We start from the raw sequence: 20,677 nt of genomic DNA, 5'->3' as shown, positions 1-20,677 counted from the left end.
TCTTGTCCTCAGTTTTGCTCAACAGTTTCCTGCAGAGGTGCTTTTTCTCAAGAACTAATATAGCTCTTTAGAAGGGGGGAATCCCTGCCTAGGGCTCCGTTTTCAGTTTCCAGTTACAACACTTTGTTTCCCATAGCGATGCCTTATCCTACACTTATTCAAGTAACACTGAGGACCAAAAAAATGCCAAGTGATTATTTTTCTCGGTAGTTTAAAATGGGATTCACAGTGAAAATGGCTGCTAGCAGGGAGATGAGAGCATCACTTCTGTCAAGATCCTCTCTGTCCGAAGAAACAATTGCAACATGTGAAGTTACTCTTAAAATCCAAACCTGTTAACTATCAGCTTTATTTTATTTTAAAATATACAAATATTTTGACATGTAGAAGAGTTTCAAGTTGTTGGATTTCAAAAACACCACAGAAAACTGGCACAACAAAGAAATCAATATCAAATGAATCACTCCCGCCTTCCAGTTCCTTCTCCTAACTTAAGGATAGACTCCAGGGAAATCAACAGAATTCATGGGATCAACACTTAAGAAAAAAAAGCCAACACTCATTTGTAACATGCTGCTCTAAGCAGAACCAATTTATGGATCGCTGGTAGGGAGAGTTTCAACGGCAAACTTAGAGCTCCCTTAAAAACAAGTCTGCACAGAGACTGAGTTGATGCAAACTTCCTGCATCTGGGAAAAAATACTCTTCTTGTGAATTCTAACACTCGACAAAATAGAATCGTATTTTGGAGAGGGACCATCCTGGTGCCGGGACTTGCACCAAACCTTCAAGGTTCTGGCTATGCTGACTGGAGGAGTGCTTCAGGCAGGAGAAGCAGGACTCAGAGCTGGGATAAACTGGCCAATGCCACAGGCTAGAAGACGTGCTTACTGGGAGCAGAGTTCTATATCGGGACAGTCGGAATTAAAGTGAAAATCTGTAAGAAGTGAAAACCTCTATTCCAGTGCACGTGCATCCTCAAATTACGGGGCAGGTGAAACTGTCCTATAACAAGGTCCAGCCTAAAAAATTCTCACAATGGAGAATCCAGAGCCAAGATGCCTTAGTTTTGCCGAGTACATTTCCAGCATCTTCCTCTGCATTCTTTTAAGGGAGTACTGTCCCTGTGGGGTCAATGAAAATGCTGGTGTAACTTTTTCAAAGGCAGAACTACATCTCTATGATGAATAGCACTAGTTCAAATATTTGGCCAGATAAAAACTCCTCAGCATAACACGGGCTTTCAGGCCTACATCTCAAGTATTCCTGAGAAATAGTAAAGAAAAAAGTAGCTCTCTTCACATTATAAGGAAAAAATTTTTTCACACCTTTACTTTTCTAGATTAAATACATTGGCAATACTGCAGCTAAAAGAAAAACCAAGGGACTGTTTCCCACTTAAGCCAAGTTGGAAGGAAACCTCCAACGACCTGCTAAAAACTGTGCAAGGTAAAAACAAATGAACACGGTGTAGGGAACCCTCCCTACGTGAAGTGTATGGTGTCAGTACCCACTTGACATTCCCATTACACCAGGAGAGCAATTCAGTTTGGGGAAAATAGTTTAATGTATTGCTCAGAAAAAAAAAATAGTTTCTATTTTCCCATGTCTAACAAAGCAATGGTTAGGAAGTCCAGCGCCACCACGCAACCTTCATTCTGTCCCACACGGCCGAAAAGGAATCCAGGGCGGGCCGGACGTCCAGGATGGTGAACTGGTAGTCCTGGTTGACTTCGCCACCGTCGTAGTAGTCGATGACGTACCTGACTTCAGTCCCACAACGGTTGATGATCCAATCGTGCCTGTCGAAAGGCAGCTCATACCTGCAATGAAAACGTGTTCGTGAGCATGAAAACGCTCACTCTCGGGGCCGAACATCTAACCGGGGAGCAAGGCTTGGAGGATCAGTCTACTGTGTTGAAGGGAGCCGGTGCCAAAGAACCGTGATGAGCCCGGGTCACATGACAGCTCGTCTGCCTGCAAGGCAATATGGTCAACAGAAAAGAGATGCAGGCCAGGGAGGTCAGCTGAGAGGCTGGACGGACCCAAGTGTGAGCAAAGGACGTGTCTACACTGGAAGAGAGGACAGGGATGCTCAGATGCCGAAAGATCAGGGGAGGAGTAAGAGAACAGATCTGAGAAAACAGAAGACAACTCAACTTGGGCTACGATAATCAGACTGGGAGCAACACACGAAACCCTGATCCATCTGCCCCCTAAGCGGTGAACCTGAGGAAGAGGAGGAAATCTACAGCTGAATACTGATCACGCTGTGGAAGATGGCACTGCAGTCCTCAGACTGTCTGGTTTGGGGGCCAACAGAAAGCAGACCCTGACCTGAGGAAGGTAAAATAACATTTCTGTACCACCACTCACCCCATCCAGGAACGAATTCTTGCCCTCGGCGAGTACTCTTTCGCTTTACCTCCGAACCGGATCAATGATGGACCACAGGGACACTCCCTAGAAATTCGCAAACAAGAAAAGCCTATTCAAATATTTTTCCCTCTGTTAAAAACTGTGATGTTGCAGTTTGTCATGCATTTTTCAGTATGCATTTTACATAATTTCACATTTACAGAGTGAAAGTACTTTCAAAACAATTCAAAGAAATATCCCTGTTCGTTCAAAATACTGCTCTTTATTTCTGCATCAAGTATGTTCTGATTATCTGTGCTGTACTTTGCAGGAGTTAGGGAGTGGACTTTCCATTTGGGGGGCGGATATAGGTATTCTCAGGGAAAAAAAGTGTTAAGTACTGGGCATTATACTTTCACATACTGCAGCTGGATTATTTTTTAGATGAATGAAAGAAAATCCTCTAGTCTTCATTTGAAACCAAAGAACAAGCTATTACGAAGAAAAACGCTGGACGAATCCCTGAGAACAAATGAAATTAGTGCTGGACCAGCTGTTTAAGTAAGTGAATCCGAGATGTCCCTATCTTGTCAGGTGCTGTCACTGTAAGGAGAGACTTTAGCCTTGCGGGGCTGAAGGACATGGGTGGGAGAAAACACGGCCCAGGGTAACTGAGCCCTACGTGAGGCCCATCGGAGTCCCCTCACTTGTTGCTTTATCAACTACTCACTAGCATCTCTTCTCAAGAGGGTCCCCTCTGAGGAAGGTAAAATGACATTTTGTTGAGTGGTCAACCCAGGCACGCGATCTCCTGGGGGCTGTAGCAGGGGTCTTTGAGGGACCCTGGGAAATGACCAGAATGGGGGCTGAAGCAGACAAGGTGCAACCTCCTGTTTGCCTTCTCTGTGCTCCGAAGTCACGCCACAAGTAGTTAGCAGGTGGCTTTCACTACACACTTGCAGACGCTTGCGGGTCACTTTGTTAGTGAGCTGGGAGAGGACAGATCTGCATCCTGCTGGCCTTGGGTTACTGAGAAGGGAATCCTGGTCGCTGGGCCCTTCCCTCCTCACATGTACCCCCTCCCAGGTGTGGTGGCCAGCCAGGGACACCCAGGGAGTGCCACTAACGAACCTCAGAGTCCAAATATTAAAAAAAAGAACACCTTAACAAAGTCATTCAGTGGATTTTAGCCAAGAAGTTAATCACATTTTATCAAGAAATTAAAATGTAATCCACCAGTGGCGATAGAGTCTGGCTTTTTGTGCTACCATTCCCGACGCCTCCCCTTCTCAAAGCAGACTCCTCAAACCAGCAGCATTTGTGTTCCAGAAACGCCACCTCTGGGCCTGACCCCAGATCTCCAGAATCAGAAACACCGGGGGTGGGGGCCTAGCACTCAGTGAACCCTTGGGCCATGCGACGCTGCTCAGGGGTGAGGACCACCGCTCAAACAGACTGGCGGTCCATGACTGCCAACACACTCGGCTGCATTTACCTATTGTCTCTGAGAAAAAGACGAACGTGCTAAGACATCTCTTGATGTTTAGCCCTAACAGCGAGGAATTCAATGCTGCTAAGGGAACAGAATTGCTTTTTTCATCAGCCTCAGGACAGAGAGCAGTGTTATCTCCCATCCCAAGTGCTGTGTCTTGAATGGACCAGGGCATTCCTTCCGTTGAGAGGTGGGGCCCATGGCCCCTCCCTTGGAACCTGGGCAGGCTTGTGGGACTGCTAAGGCCAGGTCAACGAGGGAGATGCAGCTTCCCCGGAGCTTTCTGGAATTCTAGCTCTGGAAACCCAGCCACCATGATGTGAGGCAGCTGAAGCAGCCACACTGAGAGGCTGTGGGTTAAGTGTTCTGGCTGACAGCCAGCATCAAGGAAATGGTCCAGCCACCCGAGGATTTCAGCCCGTGGCTGTCAAGCCATCCCTAATCAGAACCTGGCTGAGGCCCTAGACGTTGAGAGCAGAGATGAGCCATGCCTGCTGTCCTTTCTGCACTCGGGACCCACCAAATCCACAAGCGTAATAAAATGGTCGCTGTTTCACACAGCTGCGTGGGAGTGCTCTATCATACAACAGTCCCTGAAACAGGCCTGCTACCTACAATGTATTAGAATAACACATTGTTTGAATGAAAACTTACAACTCTAGAAAGCAGAGAGAAAATACGAAAGATGTTGGAAGGGTGGTTTTTTAAGATCTCAAATATACTTACGCAGCATGAAGGGCTTCCCACTTCAAAATCTCCTTCCAGGCTTGTTCGTTATTCTGATTGTGAATTCTGATGATGTTATACATATCTTTCTGACTAATATCGTCATCCTTCCACTTCCACCTAGGAAAGAACATTTGGTAAAACTCAATAAACCTTACTGATAATGCTATAAAATCAATCCACATACTCATTGCACCGGGTCACCAAAAACTACACACTTATCAAGGGACCATAAAGTGACACTTTTTCAGTCAGTACCACTGATTGATGATTCCGCAACCTTTTCTGTGTATTTGACATAATAGGTGTTTTTTAAAAAACTTCTACTGGCTATGGTAGGTTAACCTTATGTGTCAACTTGACTAGACCATGGGGGCCCAGATATTTGTCAAACATTTTTCTGGGTGTGTCTGTGAAGGTGTTTTGGATGAGAATAACATTTAAACATAGTGATCTCCCTAACGTGGGTGGGCCGTATCTGATCCGTTGAAGACGGAAAAACAAGAATGAGCCTCCTGCAAATAAGAGGGAACTCTTCCTGCCTGGTTGCCTTCAAAGTGGGACACTGTTTTTTTTCCTGCCTTTGGACTGGAATGAAAACATCAGTTCTTTCTGGGTCTTGAGCCTGCCAGCTTTTGGATATGAAGTACACGTCAGCTCTTGTGTCTCCAGCCTGCTGACTGCGGATCATGGGACTTCTCAGCCTCCTCCATAACCACGTGAGCCAATTCCTTATAGTAAATCTCTATGTATAAATATACACACATCCTATTAGTTCTGCTTCTCTGGAGAATCCCAACTAGTACACTAGCCTTGCACTTAAATTCTTTTAAGTCTGAAAAATCAGTTGAATATTCTATACTGACTAGCTTATAAAATCTTACTGTATGTTTTTGGGATGAAAACTTCTTTCACATTTAGTTCTTAGATGCATTGAATGAGCAAAGTTATACTCTCAGTAACATGCTCACTCACCCTTTCCGTAACATTGCATTCCAGAACATCTGTTCGGAAGGATAGACCCACTTTTTCTCTGAATCTGCTCTCGGAATGGATGATTCCTCTCTCACAGTAGATAGTGCAAATGGCTGGTCAGGGGCCGGCATCTGATTCGGTGGTGGCATCTAAATAAAGCAGATTTTTTAAAAATGTTGGAAATATGATATAAAGTAGAAGCAAACAATATAATTAATGACTTTCTGGAAAGTAATGCATCACACACTAGGTACAGGTTCCCTATGAAGCCAGTGACATCAAAATTTCAGACCTCCCAGATAATTTGGCTGTTTTGAAGAGTCAGAGTTCTGCAATTTTGTTTAAGTTCTCACAAATGGTAAATACACATTGTAGTTACATTTTCTCTTTTTCTCCTCAAGGATTAAGAAGTATAAACTAACACCACGACTACAGATGTTTCTAAAAACCTTTTTATGAGGTTTTCAAAAATGACTGTTCACTCTTCTGAGGAAGTCTCATAAACTATATACACACCACTTTCTTTTTAAATACTTTTAGGCTCTTGCTGATGCTTTGTCTTTAGGCTGAATACATCAGAGAGGAGTAGCGACACCATCACACTGCCGGATTGGAACGAGGGCAAGCAAGAATCCTTCCTCCCACACGTAAGGGGCGGCAACACTGTTTTGCACTTTCCCTGGACCAGGGTTCTCACCCCAGGCACCACTGCCATTTGGAGTGGACAACTTTTGGTTATGGGGTTATGAGCACTGTAAGGATATTTAGCAACTTTGCTGGTCTCTACCCATTAGTACCCCTCCTCCCAAGTTGCAACAAACAGTGTCCTTCCAGGGGAAAAGTCATGCCTGGTTGAGAACCCCTGGCCTAGAGGTTCTTCTGTGTTCAAAGTATGAAGGATTCTCTAGCAGATACACATTTATAAAATCCCAATACAGCCCCGGGTGAGAATGATGGCAGTGGGAGAACCAGGTATGCTAGGTACCACACTGAGCATTTTACCTGCATTATCACCACAGGTTTAAGGACACATGCCAGAGGCGCTTAGGATTCACTTTGGGACCTGCCACTTCCTAGCTGAGTGATGTGGAGCAAACTGAGTCCTTGCTCCTTCTTGGTAGCTTCAACTCTGAAAACAGGGACACTAACACTCCTGGCTGTGGAGTGGTGATGAGGATTACTGGAGCATGTGTACAATGCTTAGCACAAGGGCTATAGATACAACCAAAAGAAATGTTGGCCGTTATTAATATTCTTGCGAGGTAACAATCCTGGGGTAAGAGTCTAGGTCTCTGGGATTCCAAAAGACCCGTGTTCTGACCCACTTAGGCTATTAGAGATTATCTAGAACAGTAGTCTTACAGGGGGCACTTTTAGGAATGTCTGGAGACATATCAGGTTGTTGTGATAGAAAAGAGGGTGCTCCTGGAATCTGGTGGGTGAACAGCAGGGATGCTGTTAAATATCCGATAGAGCACAGGACAGCATCCTACTGCATGGAACCGACCAGCCTCAAATGTCAATAGTGCTAAGGGGGAGAAACCCTAATCCTGGCCACCTTCCTCAACACAGAAGTTTCCTTATAGCTTGGCTGAGTCATTACTGAGTGTTGAAGCGGAATGTTTGTGTCCCTCCCAATTTACCGAATCTGCCAGCACCTTCTAATAGGACTTGTCAGCCTCTGGAAGCCTGAGGAAGAGCTGTCTGTTGTATACAAACCACCCAATTGATGGTACTGTTATATATATTATAATACACACATATCCCATACCGCTTCTCTTCCAGACTAAATATTTCTAGTTCCTTCAAATGTTAGCCAAGATTTCTAAATACTTTTGATAACCCTGGCCTTCTAAAAAACCCTGTTCTGGCCTCCTAGAGTACAGATTTGAGTTTGTCTCTCCACCAAAAAATGTGATTTCAAACAGGAAACCTCCATTTCCTACACTGTCTATCACAGAATGTGATGAGGCACTGCTTGTCTTGTGCTTACTTTCTCCATGGCATTCCACTGGTGGCTGCCACATGACACTGTACCACATCAGTGACTCTCACATAGGCTGGCACCTGGCTGTGTCGGAAGCAGAGCCCTAATCAGGCATCACGCCTATGAGGTTTCCCAAAACCAGAAATACCTTTACCAATTCTAGCTGCACTCCTAGTGGGATCTCCTGCCTTCCACTTATCCCCAAAGGAAATATTCCTTTGGCCTGGCTTCCTTCCAGTCAACCTACTCTAGCACTTCGTGATCACTGCTGTCTTTAACAGGCACTCTCAAAACTACAGTTAGTGACGCTTTCTGGATTTTCAGTGTGGATGGAAAATGAGACTTCTTTATTTTAAAAGGAAAGGAGAATTAATCCTAGCAGTCAGCAGTCTGTCTTAGGAGTCCATAAAAGCATCTCTCCGTGAAAAAGTTCCAGGAAGAGGGGCAGAGTGAGAATTACCAGATTAGAAGGATCTAGGTTCTCCTTATTCTCAGCCATAGCTCCCATAACAGGACATTCCACGTACTCATATGCACGATCTTGGTGGGCAGGCACAGAGTTCATTTTGTTCTCACAAGTTGGGTCAGATGGCTCTGCGCTCACTGGACAGCCTGAAATAAATCAAGCATAAAAACAGTGTCACCACAAAGGCAGGAGATCTGGCTCTCTCGATCTGGGCTCTAAAAAGCTGGATTTCTGACCAGTGATCACCATCAAAGGCATAGTCAGGTTTCTACTATTCCAAGCTGCCAAGAGCTAAGCTAGCTAACATTCTAATATCCTAAAGGCCAGGAAAAGGTTTTATAAATTTACTTCCTCTTGAAAGAGAAATAGGTACCCATTCCCATACTGTGTCACACCCCCAGCAAAAATAAACCAAAAAAACTCCTCAACATTTCCAAGAGAATGTATTTTTCATTCCATGGTTTCAGCCAGTGGGCTTGAAGGTACCTGCTTGGGTTCCCAGCAGTGAACTGCTGCAGAGTAACCCAAGCAGAGACCCAGCCATGTTTTACCAGGTCTCCCTGACTTTCAATTTGCGAATTCCAGACAAGGTCCAGGCCTGATCAGGACACAGGAGGCCAGGCTTACTGATGTCTTCTCTCAGGTACTAGAGACAGGAGATGAAAATGAGCAGAGGAACCTTCAAAAAGACTCCTGGACAGAAGTCTGAATGCCACTCTGCTTGTGCTTTGCTCCAGCACAGAAACAAGGCACAGAAAACTACCCCTTGGCTGAGGTTCTATTCCCCATCAGTTGATAGCAAGCGTTTAGCAAGAATAGGCACACGTTAAAGCAAATGCTCCACAATCCACGTAGGATCCAGGTGACACTTAAGAAGGGAGGTCTGAACCTAAGGAGCAGCAGCAGGAAGGGCAGATGATATCCAAGAATCCAGGGTGCAAATGGAAGCAAGTATGAGACTGAGAAGCTTGTTTTAGACTGAGGAGAGGGGGCAGGCTCCAAGAGAGCCACGGTCCAGGAAGACAGCTGCCCAAGTAGGGATCCTTGTGTCAGGCAGCAGCTGTGATGCCAAGAATGTGCTGGATGCCTTACATGCCAAAGACAAATTTCCTTTCCCTTCCTTGCCTCTGTTTCTCCTCGCAGACCCTCATTCCCTACGACCCTGTATAGCTTTCCACTTGAGGGGTGAAGGGAGACTTGCTATACCACCTTTCCTCTCCACCATTCAAAGTGCCAATCTCTTCTGGGTCACTGCCCCCACCTGGGTGTTAGAAAATACTGTTACTTTTCTCATATAACAAGGAGCCTCTTTAGTCGCCTACAAATACCCACATTCTTTACTAATGGAAACCAATCTGACTGACAGCTCTTCTGGACACACAGTAAATGAAATTAAACCTTATCTACCCGGGGACACTCAGGGCAGGAACACAACAGCTTTGTCCAAGCTTTGTCTGTTTTAATTCTTCCTGTACAGAGAAACCCTGGAAGAACACTGAGTCTGTCCTTGTCCAAGGTCACAGAGTTTTTGCTGGCTTTGCCACTTATTAGCTGTGTGGCTTTTAAGTTCGTAGAATATAAAATAGGGGGAAAAAGCCTACCATACAGGATTATGAGAATGTAAACTCCATCAGGCAAAGGTTTTTAGTGTTCTATACATTGCTATTCTCTCAGTGCAAAAACAAAACCCACCAGTGCTTGGCACATAGAGGGTAGTGAGAAAATTCTTGCTCAATGATCAAGGGAATGAAAGACGACAACGCAAGGAAGTGTTTTTCAGGCCATAGTTTTGTATAAACAATCTAAAGCAAATGTGGACCAGTGAGGAATAAGAGCTTTTCCATTCTCACCTCTGCACCTAAGGAAAGAATGGCAAGACCATAAGTGATGACTTACTTTCACAAGGATGGATAATCAAATGGATGTAAAGTTGCCTTGACAAATACAGACAGATCTAGACCTAGGTTTTTCAACCTTAGCACTCTTGACATTTGGGGCCAGGTGATTCTTTGTTGCAGAAAGGTACACTGCACACTGTAGGTTATTTACCAGAACTCTTGGCTTCTACTCACTGGATGCACCACCTCCTCTCAGTTTTGATCAACAAAAATGTTTCCAGACATTGCCAGATGTTCCCTGGGGAATGGGGGTTGCCAGTAGGTTGAGAACCACGGATGGCAAACTTTAGGGGGTAAGGGCTAACGTATGGAGCAATCGCTGCACTCATTCATCTTAATTAACCATCACAATAACCCTGTGAAATATTATTATATCCTCATCTTCTGGATGACTGGTTGTGACTTAGAAAAGTAACTTGTCTACAGTCATATACCTTGTAAATAGCACCAAAAGAACAGAACTCACTGCCTCACTAGAATGTTATGCTACCTCTTCCTTAAAATGCTTTTGAGAAACCTCTTTTATTTTCTCGATAAAGGGTTGATTACCTTTCACTTTCCCTTCATGCATGGGACATCCTGAAGGCGGGGATGCTGTCTGACGATTTGAAGCATTTGAGGTCTGAACTGCAACAGCAGGGGTAGATGCAGACAAACCCATGGCTGGAAGCGGTGCTGAATCCAAGCAATTCTAAATTCAAAGGTGCCAAAGCAAAGAGAGAGATTAATGCTGATGTCTGGGCTCCCACCACTCCCTTGGTGTTCTCAATCTGCCTAACTCTTGTTCTTTCTCCTTGTCATTCCGATGTAAATCTACAGGGCAGGGTATCCACTTTGAGGGATAGCTTTAATGTATTAGCCCCTTTGGGAAACACTAGTGTGAAAACTACACCACATCACTCTTTAGGTGCACATTCCTACGATGTGCGGACTTTGGGGAGGGTGAGATGAAGGGGGTCCCTGAGAGACTACGTCACCGAGGAGTGTAGGTCCGTGGGGAACAGGGGGCCCTAATTGTGGTGATCCTGATGGGAGAAGGGAATCCAGACTGAACCGCAGACCCGGGCTTAGAGAAGGTCTGGGAATCAGGGAAGGGTAAAGCGCAGAAAAGAGACTCGAGAAAGGAAGGAATGAAAGGACCTCCGAGGGGTAACGGGGACAAAGTCATCTTCACACGGTCCCTCTGCGTCCCACCTGTTCCAGTCCGTGACCCCAAAGCCCACCGGCTTCAGCCCGCCGGCCCCTCCGCACCTGACTCTCGTCCCAAGCCGCTCCGAGGAGGCGGCCCCGCCTCTAATCGGCAACCCGCTGCTGCCTTCTCCTCGCCCGGTCACCGCTGTCGTCGCGGTCACCGCTGGCGCTCCAGCGCACCGCTACTTCCTTTTCCGAAGGCGGGACTTCCGGGCGCGCGGGAGGCGGAGCGCGGGCTGAAAATGTCGGCTTCTGTGGAGCAGGGCGAAACGGCCCGCCCCCTCCCGCCTCGACCTATCAGCGCGAGGGCCGCCGCCTGGCCCCGCCCCTCCGGGCCAGCGTGGGCGGGGAGACCGTCGGCTGGGGTGGAGACTTCCCTAGAGTGGGGCTCTGCGCTAAGCCGCGGGTGGGTTGCTCTGGAGGTGTTAGTTTTAAAGTCTCTATCTTTTAAATTGTATCCCATCAGTGTGAGTTCTAGTAATGACTCAAGTAGGTGTCCAGAACCGTGGCCGACTCTGGAGATCCCAAAATGAACCAATCAAGGTTCCGGCTCCCAAGGCTTTCTTACCTGGGTGTGTGGACTTGAAGGTCTGTATTTTCACTTACCTCTAACAGAAATTTAGAATTTTTTCCATCAGGAATGCGGACAACAAATCCTAGTAGTGCTAGGTATATGTGGCGCTGATAGAAACCACGGAGAAATTATGTCACAAACGATGGTTGTTACTGTCTTGAAATACTATTCATCACTACTTCGGAATTAAGATAATTTTATCTTGTGACTTAAAAGTGTTACTAAGAAGCATACGCCTTTCTATATCACCGTGATGGAACTGGGAAGCATCCCAGGGCCCGGGGAGCCATCTCCAAGGGCCTGGGGACTGGTAGCAGCTGACCCCTCTGGTCTGAGTCTCTCTCCAGGAATCGCTCTCTGCCAAAGAGAACTGCCTCAGGCAAAAATCACATCCCGTCCCTGGGGACCGGCTGCTGCCACTTTGGTGGCCTCTGCAAGGGTCCATAAGCCCAAGGCCCTCTCTGCAAGGAGGTCACCTCAGGGCCATCCTAGCATCAGTGGCTGAGACTTCCATTGTGACTGCCTCACAGTTCACTTCTTCCTTTGCCCAGACCTACTGTCACTCTCTCATTGCTGTTCACTCCGATGCACAATTCTTGGAGTCTCAGCCGTTTTAACAAGTCTGATTATTATTTAGATTTGGTGAGGTACAGATCAGAAAACAACTGCCATTGAATAAACAGTTAATTATACTCACAGATCCCAAGAGAGGGGGGCCTACGTCACATGGTAGGGTGCTACATGTAGAAGCACTGGAGTCCTTCACTAGCCAGAGGGAGAGGGGGAAGAGACCAGTGAGGGGTGGGGGTGAGGTGGGCTCTGCAGCAGCCGAACGGTGTATAGCGGCTCAGAATATGAGAGCCCAGCAAGGGGGGTGGTGGGCGAGTGCGGACCTGGCTGCTCAAGAAAGGGAACTGGCCAGCCACTAGCCGCGGCCTCAACACTGGATCAAGACACCATTTTATTTTTATTTTTTTAAGACAGCATTTTAAAACCTATATTATATCAGTGCATATTTCCTGAGGAACCTGACCTTTAATGATCAAAATGTGTTTTTCTAAAATATGTTGATAACTGTATTTCAATATAATTGATTTCCTTAGTGATTTCTTGTATTTTGTTTAATGCATGTAAAAATAGTATTCTGAGAAGTAATCCAAAGGGGCATATGACACTGAAAGACCAAAAATACCTGGTAATGGGAGAGACAGTCATGCAAACAAATAACCATATTCATATCTCAGTGTACGTATGTGCAGACTATTGGAGGCAAGGGGAAGAAGTCACTGTTCGGAGGGTCATGTGCCGAAAGCGGATGGGAAGGAAAGAAGTAACAAGGATGCTTTATAAAAAAGGAGGTACCAGGCCACCGGGGTGGCTCAGTGGTTGAGAGTCTGCCTTTTGCTCAGGTCCCGGAGTCCTGGGATCGAGTCCCACATCGGGCTTCCTGCAGGGATCCTGCTTCTCCCTCTGCCTCTGCCTCTGCCTCTGTGTGTGTGTGTCTCTCATGAATAAGTAAATAAAATCTTAAACAAAAAGAAGGAAGTACCAAACAGAGCCTTAAAGTAGAGCTCTCAGTGGGTAGGGAGATAGAGGTGGGGGGATGCTTTGAACCCCAATTCCCACTCTCCCCAGGCAAAGACTTACTACTCTTTAACTGTTTCTTCTACTTTTCCTTCCACGTTCCAAACAACGTGCTGACACAAACACACATGTCCCTCTCCTGTGCCAATAGTTAGAGGCTTGGGACACATCACAGTTTAGTATTTACAGTATTGTGGCTATGAAAATATTTGTTATGACCAAAGACGATTTTTTTCTTATGCAACTTCTTCACTAGAATTTTATACTTGCCTTTCCCCCTTTGTCTGTCTAGATTTTTAGGTTTTCCCTAAGCTTCCTGTCCCCATGGTAAATCTCCTCTCAATGCATTTAAATATATCAACTAATGTTTATGTCTCTCTTTTCCCCCTTGAGACCCCACTCACAGATAAGCACCTCACCTCTGCCAAGGCCCAATTCTCAGCTGCTCTCTAAGGACTTCCTTTCAATCTTCTATCCTGTGTTGGATCTCTGGTTCTTGGATACCATGCATTCTTCTTCACATTGTTTTGGGAGCACATCAGCTTTTGAGGTCTTGAAAATCAGAAACTGTCAGTAGTTTACCTTCCCATGTGATTGATTGGTAGTTTGCATGTGTAATTCTAGATTTAAAACTTTTCTCTTAGAATTGTCAAGGGGTTGCTTCATTGTCTTTTTTTTTTTTTGCTTTTTTTTTTGCTTCATTGTCTTAATTTCCATTTCTGATATTGAAAAGTTGAGTGCCATTTCTTTTTTTTAAGATTTTATTTATTTATTCATGAGAGACACAGAGAGAGGCAGAGACACAGGCAGAAGGAGAAGCAGGCTCCCCGCGGGGAACCTGATCCGAGACTCGATCCCGGGAATCCAAGATCATACCCTGAGCCAAAGGCAGAGGCTCAACCGCTGAGCCATCCAGGTGCCCCCTTTCTTTTTTTTCCCCTCAACAATATTTTTAACTTCTCTTTTCTTCTAGTAGCCTGAAAAGATGTACCTCTTTGCTTTCATTGGCTTAGCACCTGAGGGGACCATTCATTCTGGAACCCATGACCTTCACATTGGAGATATTTTCTTATATTAATAATTTTCTTGATAACTTGCTCCACTCCTTTCTTCATTTTCTCTTTTAAGGAAACTCTATTCCTCATATGTTGTATTCCTCGAGTGACACTCTAATTTTCTTATGCTATTCTATCACTTTTCATCTTGTTTTATCTTACAAGATCTTAAAAATTTTCCAGCCATTTTATGTTTATTTCTCTTATCATGTTTGAAATTTCCAAGACATGTGTGCATATATATTTGTATGTATGTGTGTTTGTATGTGTACATGCATGTCTACATGTGTGTATGAGTATGTGTGTGTGTGTGTCTGCCCGTACAAGGCAGTGCCCGTGAGTTTGCCAATCCATGGTAATGTGGTATGAACTCCTGCTGTCAGATCCAAGGGTTTAGCACAGAGGAAAAATTGAAGCTCTTTTGTAATTACAAACTGAATTTATGACTGGTTCTTGTAAAATAAGTCTCCTCTCCAAACCTACAGTTGGCTTATGTTTACAAAGTGTTGCTTTTCTACTTCTTTGAGCTCCCACAATTCCATGTCTTATGCATGATTCTCCTTTTTCCCCATCATTCCCTGTATCTTTGATAATTTCCCACCTCTCTCCAATTCTTCACTCTTTCACGATTCTCTGCTCCCTCATTATATTCCTCCCTTTACAGTTCCTCAGTTTGTCCCACAATTCCCTTTCTAACAATTCTGTCCTTTTCCAGAATTCCCCATGTCTCCCACAGTTTTTTTATGATCTCTCACAATTCCCTATCTCACACTCTCTGTTATTTCCCATGATTGTTTCTTCCTTAACTCCCTGTCTTTCCCACAATTTTTGTGGCAGGATTTTAAAAATATCTTTTAAATTGAGATATGATTGACATATAATTTTATATTAGTTTTAGGTGTACAGCATAATGATTGGGTATATGTACATATTGTGAAATGATCACCATAATAAGTCTAGGTAACACCCGTCACCACACATAGTTATAAAATTTATTTCTTCTGATGAGAACTTTTAAGATATGTTGTCTTAGCAACTTCGAATGTATAAGACAGTATTGTTAACAGTTGTCACCATGCAGTACTTTATACCCCCAGGACTTAATTTATTTTACAATGGGAAGTTTGTACCTTTTGACCACTTCCATCCACTTCACCTTGTCCCCACCCCCAGCCTCTGGCAACTACCAGTCTGTTCTATCTATGAGTTTGTTGTTTTGGTTTGGTTTGGTTTTTAGATTCCACATATAAGTGAGATCATATACTGTTTGTCTTTCTTTGTCTGACTTAGTTCACTTAGCAAAATATCCTCAAGGTCAATCCATGTCACCAATGACAGGATTGCCTTCTTTTATATGGCTGAATAATATTACATTGTGTGTGTATCACATTTTTTTTATCCATTTGTCCATTGATGGACACTTATTTAGTTTGCTTCCATGTTTTGGCTATTGTAAATAGTGCTGTAGTGGACAGAGGGGGTACATGTATCTTTTTGAGTCAGTCATTTCCTTTGGATAAATACCTAGTGGAATTGCTGGATCATTGGGAAGCTCTATTTTTAATTTTTCCAGTCACCTCCATAATGTTTTCACAGTGGCTACATCAATTTACATTGTGAACAACAGTTCACAAGTGTTCCCTTTCCCCCATATCCAACTTGTTATTTCTTGTCTTTCTGGGAGTAATCATTCTAACGGATGTGAAGTAAGGTCTCAGTTGGGTTGATTTGCATCTCCCTGATGAGTAGTGATGTTCAGCACCTTTTTAAAAAACATTTATTTATTTATTTGAGAGAGACAGAGAGAGAACGCATACGTGCACATGAGAGGGGAAGGGATAGAGGGAGAGGGAAATCATCCTCAAATAGACTTCTTGCTGAGTGCAGAGCCCGACATAGCGCTCGATCCCTGAACCCTGAGATCATGACCTGAGCCGAAACCACGAGTCAGACTTTCAACCGACTGAGCCACCCAGACACCCCTGTTCAGCACCTTTTAGTGTACCTGTTGTCCATCTGTGTGTCTTCTTTGGGAAAACGCCTATTCGGTTCCTCTGCCCAGTTTTTCATTGGAATTTTTTTTTCTATTGAGTCATATGAGCTCTTTATATATTTTGGCTGTTAACACCTTATCAGATATGTAATTTGCAAATATTTTCATCCATTTGGTAGGTTGCCTTTGTTTATGGCTTCCTTTGCTGTGCAGAAGCTATTTAGGTTGATGTTCATTTTTACTCATTTATTAGTTTATTTTTGCGTTTGTTGCCTTTGTTTATGCTGTCAAATCCAAAAACGTATCTCCAAGACTGATGTCAAGGAGCTTACTGCCTGTGTTTTCTCCTAGGACTTTATGGTTTCAGGTCTTATGTTCAAGTTTTTAATCCATTTTGAGTTATTTTTTTTTTGTGCATGTTGTAAGATAGTGGTCCAGGTTTATTCTTTTGCATGTGGCTGTCCAGTTTTCCCAACATTTATTCAAGAGACTATCTTTTCCCCATTGTATAGTCTTAGCTCTTTTGTTGTAAGTCAACTGAGCATATATGTATGGGTTTATTTCTGGGTTCTCGATTCTCTTCCATTTTTCTCTATGTCTGTGTTTATGCCAATACCATACTGTTTTGATTATTATAGCTTTGTAACATAGTTTGAAATCAGACAATGAAATGCTTCCAGCTTTATCCTTTCTCAAGATTGCTTTGGCTATTCAAGGCCTTTTCTGGATCTATACAAATTTTAGGATTGTTCTATTTCTGTGAAAAATTCCATTAGAATTTTTGTAGGGATTGCATTGAGTCTAGAATGCTTTGGATAGTATGGACCTTTCAACAATATGGATTCTTCCAATCCATGAGTATGGAGTATCTTTCCATTTATTTGTGTCCTCTTCTGACTTTTATTAATATCTTATAGTTTTCAATATACAGATCTTTCACCTTTTTGATTAAATATATTCCTAGGTTTTTTTTTTCTTTTTGATGCAGTTATAAGTGGGATTATTTTCTTACTTTCTCTTACTGATATTTCATTATTAGGATATGGAAATGCAACTGATTTCCCACAATTTCCTGTCTCAAGGGAGTCTGGGTGGCTCAGCCAGTTGAATGTCTGCCTTTGGCTCAGGTCATGATCCTGGGGTCCTGAGATCGAGTCCCACCTAAGGCTCCCTGCTCTGAGGGGAGCCTGCCTCTTCTTCTGCCTCTGCCTTTCTCTGTCTCTCATGAATAAATAAAATCTTTTAAACATTTTCATGTCTCAAGCCCAATTCTCTGTTCTTTCCCACAATTTTCAGCTCTCTCCCACAATTCCACATCACTCCAACAATTCTGTTATTTCCCCAAATTCCCCTTGTTTTTCACATTTCTGTTTTTTTCCACAGTGAGATTCTCTCCCACAATTCTCTTCTCCCTCTCATAATTCCATGTGTCTCCCAAAATTTTCTAGCACACCCACAATTTTGTTGTTTTCCAGAATTCCTCATTCTTTCCCCGAATCCCCATTATCTCCTATAATTCCCTATTCTTTTCAACAATTGTCTTTGTTCCTCAGAATTCATTTTTTCTCCCACAATTGTTTTCCCCACAATTCTCTACTCACTCTCACAATTCTCCCTTCCCTCCCTCACTTCCCTGTGACTCCCACAATTCCCTGTCACTCCAAAAACCCCTTTTGCCCCACATTCCCTGTTTTTTCCCACAATTCCCTCTCTCAAGTGCAATTCTTTGTTCTCTCCAACAACTTTTTATTCTCTCCCACCATTTTCTGTTTTCATCCATAGTTCCTCACCTCCCACAATTTCCTCTCAAGCACAATTCTCCATTCACTCCCATGATTCTGTTCTTTCCCACAGTTCCCTTTATGTCCCACAATTACATTCTCTCACAGCTGTTTATTTCCAACAATTCTTTATTCTCTTATCCAGTACACCATTATCTGACACAATTCTTTCTTCTCCCATAATATTCTTTTCTCCCACAATTCTTGTTCCATCTTACAATTGTTTTTTTTTCTTCTTACAATTTTCTTTTCTCTCCCACAATTCCTTTTTTCCACAATTTCCTAGTCTCTCCCACAATTCTGTCCCTTCCCACAATTTGTTGTTTCCCATGATTCCCTGTTCTCTCCAACAATTTCCCTTGTTTCCCACCATTCTCTATTCTCACCCACAATGCCTATGGTCCCCCAAATTCTGTTCTCTCCCACAACTCCTCTGCTCCCCACACTGCTCTGTTTTCTCCCATAACTCCCCTTGTTTCTCACCATTCTCTATTCTCCCCCTTCCAAATTCCTCTGGTCCCCACAATTCCCTGTTCTTTCCCACAGTTCACCCTTATTTTTCACCATCTCCTATTTCTCCCTAAATCCCTCTGTTCCCCACAATTCTGTTTTCTTTCACAATTCCCCTCATTTCCCACAATTGTCTGTTCTTTCCCACATTCTGTTTTCTCCCATAATTCTCTTTGTCTCCCACAATTCTCCAGGCTTTCTCACAATTCCTGTTGTTTCCCACAATTCCTTGGTCTCTCCCACAATTCCTGAGGTCCCCCAGAGTTCTCTGTTCTCTCCTAGAATCCTTGAGGTCTCCCACAACTCCCTGTTTTCCCCACAATTTTCTGTTCTTTCCCACAACTCTCTTCTCTCCCACAATTCCCTCCTTATACCCATAGTTCCCTGTTCTCTCCCACAATTCCCTTGTTTCCCAACATTCTCTGCTCTTCCACTATTCCTCTGGTCCCCCACAATTCTCTGTTCTCTCCTATAAGCCCTCTAGTCCCTCACAATTCCCTGGTCTCCCACAATCCCTCTGGTCCCCCCCAACTCCCTGGTCTCTCCCACAGTTCCTCAGGTCCCTTACAGTTTCCTGTTTTCTCCAACAATTTCCCTTGTAGCCCACCATTTTCTAGTCCCTCCCAAGGAAATCCAAGAAGCAGCTCAGAACACAGACCTGAAACTCAGGAAAGTGAGAGCCAATTGCAAATAAACTAACATAAATCACTAGGTATAATTGGGTATTGAAGCCACAAGTATGAATGATTACATCCTTCAAGGCTTTTGTTTTTTTCTCTATCATTCTATATTTACCAAAGAACCTTCTGGTTTTAGTTGGGTTTTCCTACTAGGAAGTGAATGCTTGACTAGCCAACCTACATATAATCGTGCTTCTTTGGCAGTTTTATTTCTTGTTGTAATCATTGTGAATTAATAAATTAGAAGTAAATATGTGAGAAAAATCAGGAAGGTGAGGTATGAGTGACTGTGGAGGAAGGATGAGAAGGCTCTCTTGAGTGGTTTGGACTCATTCCAACAGTGGGATTGAAGAATTAAAGCCACAAAAGCCAAGGTGACAAACGGTTCTCTACCACCACCACCATCACCACATCAGACGCAGTTTTTCCAGAAATATGCTTTGGGAGATATCAAAATTCACATTTTAACTCTTGAATCCTAGTAGGTACAGATGTTTGTGATATCATTTTATTTCATGGTCTCCTTATGCAATGAAAACCAAAGATATACAGGCTCTAAATGCAGTTATTGGTACAAATATTTTAAAGATATAATCAGAATGTAACAAAGGTTTGAATTTTTCTTCTCTGTCGTTGTCTCTGTCTCTCCCTCTTCCTCTTCAGCAATGACACTATAAGGCTTTATATCTAGAGAAATACATTGCGAATTATAAAACATGAACTACATCATTAACATAAATGCTAAAATATGTTACACTTGCCCCTCTGCTCTGGGGTTTTCTACCAATTTTCTCACGGTTCGTCATCAGTTGCACCTCCCTTAATATTGTATCAGAAGCAGAGGCAGCTGCAGTAGAAAGCCTAATGCATGAGGCTGAGGAGTGTTCTTTTGTCCCCAGCTCTCTATCTTACTTGCCATATCAGTCAGGGTTCTTCTCCAAAGAAATAGAACCAATAAGAGATTGATCTATCCATCCATCCATCTCTAGACAAATTAATTTTAAGGGATTGGTTTACCCAGTAGTGAGAGTTGCCAAGTCTGAAATGTGCAGAGCTGGCTAGCAGGCTGCAAACTCAGCAGAAGTTGACATTGCAGTCCTGAGTCTGAAGTCTGTAGGACAGGCTGTCGGGGAAATATTTCCTCAGTGCCTGCTGTGTGCTGGGTATGGAGCCAGTCTCAGAGTCCACGGTATGGGTGGGGCATGGTCCCCACCAATAGCCTCACCAACACCCTAGAGAGCAAGATAAAACATACCTTCAGCCAATTTCATTTATGGTAGTTAGTTTATAAAGTTGCCGTGGGAATATAAGGAAAATATATTTAGCCATGGCCTTTACTCTGGAGGAGATGACCTCTGAGTTGACTTTTTTTTTACTACTTTATTTTTAAATGTACAATTCAGTGGC

At 43.7% G+C, this 20,677-nt stretch overlaps 1 protein-coding gene across 1 annotated transcript; it reads right to left on the bottom strand.

The window, feature by feature from the left end:
- Positions 1-330: 330 nt before the first annotated feature.
- LOC129518191 (holocytochrome c-type synthase) lies at positions 331-11,289 on the bottom strand. Its single transcript, XM_055338207.1, has 7 exons — positions 11,154-11,289; positions 10,452-10,593; positions 7,999-8,150; positions 5,552-5,700; positions 4,577-4,696; positions 2,377-2,463; positions 331-1,823 (listed from the first exon to the last, which is right to left on the bottom strand). The coding sequence occupies exons 2-7, from the start codon at positions 10,561-10,563 to the stop codon at positions 1,625-1,627; spliced, it is 819 nt and encodes a 272-aa protein (XP_055194182.1). The 5' UTR covers positions 10,564-10,593; positions 11,154-11,289; the 3' UTR covers positions 331-1,624.
- Positions 11,290-20,677: the final 9,388 nt, after the last annotated feature.

Source organism: Nyctereutes procyonoides, unplaced genomic scaffold (assembly GCF_905146905.1).
Source record: "Nyctereutes procyonoides isolate TBG_1078 unplaced genomic scaffold, NYPRO_anot_genome, whole genome shotgun sequence".
In the NCBI taxonomy this organism is placed as follows: Eukaryota; Metazoa; Chordata; class Mammalia; order Carnivora; family Canidae; genus Nyctereutes; species Nyctereutes procyonoides.
The sequence above is the reverse complement of the archived record's forward strand: the minus strand, read 5'-3'. Positions and strand labels throughout refer to the sequence as shown.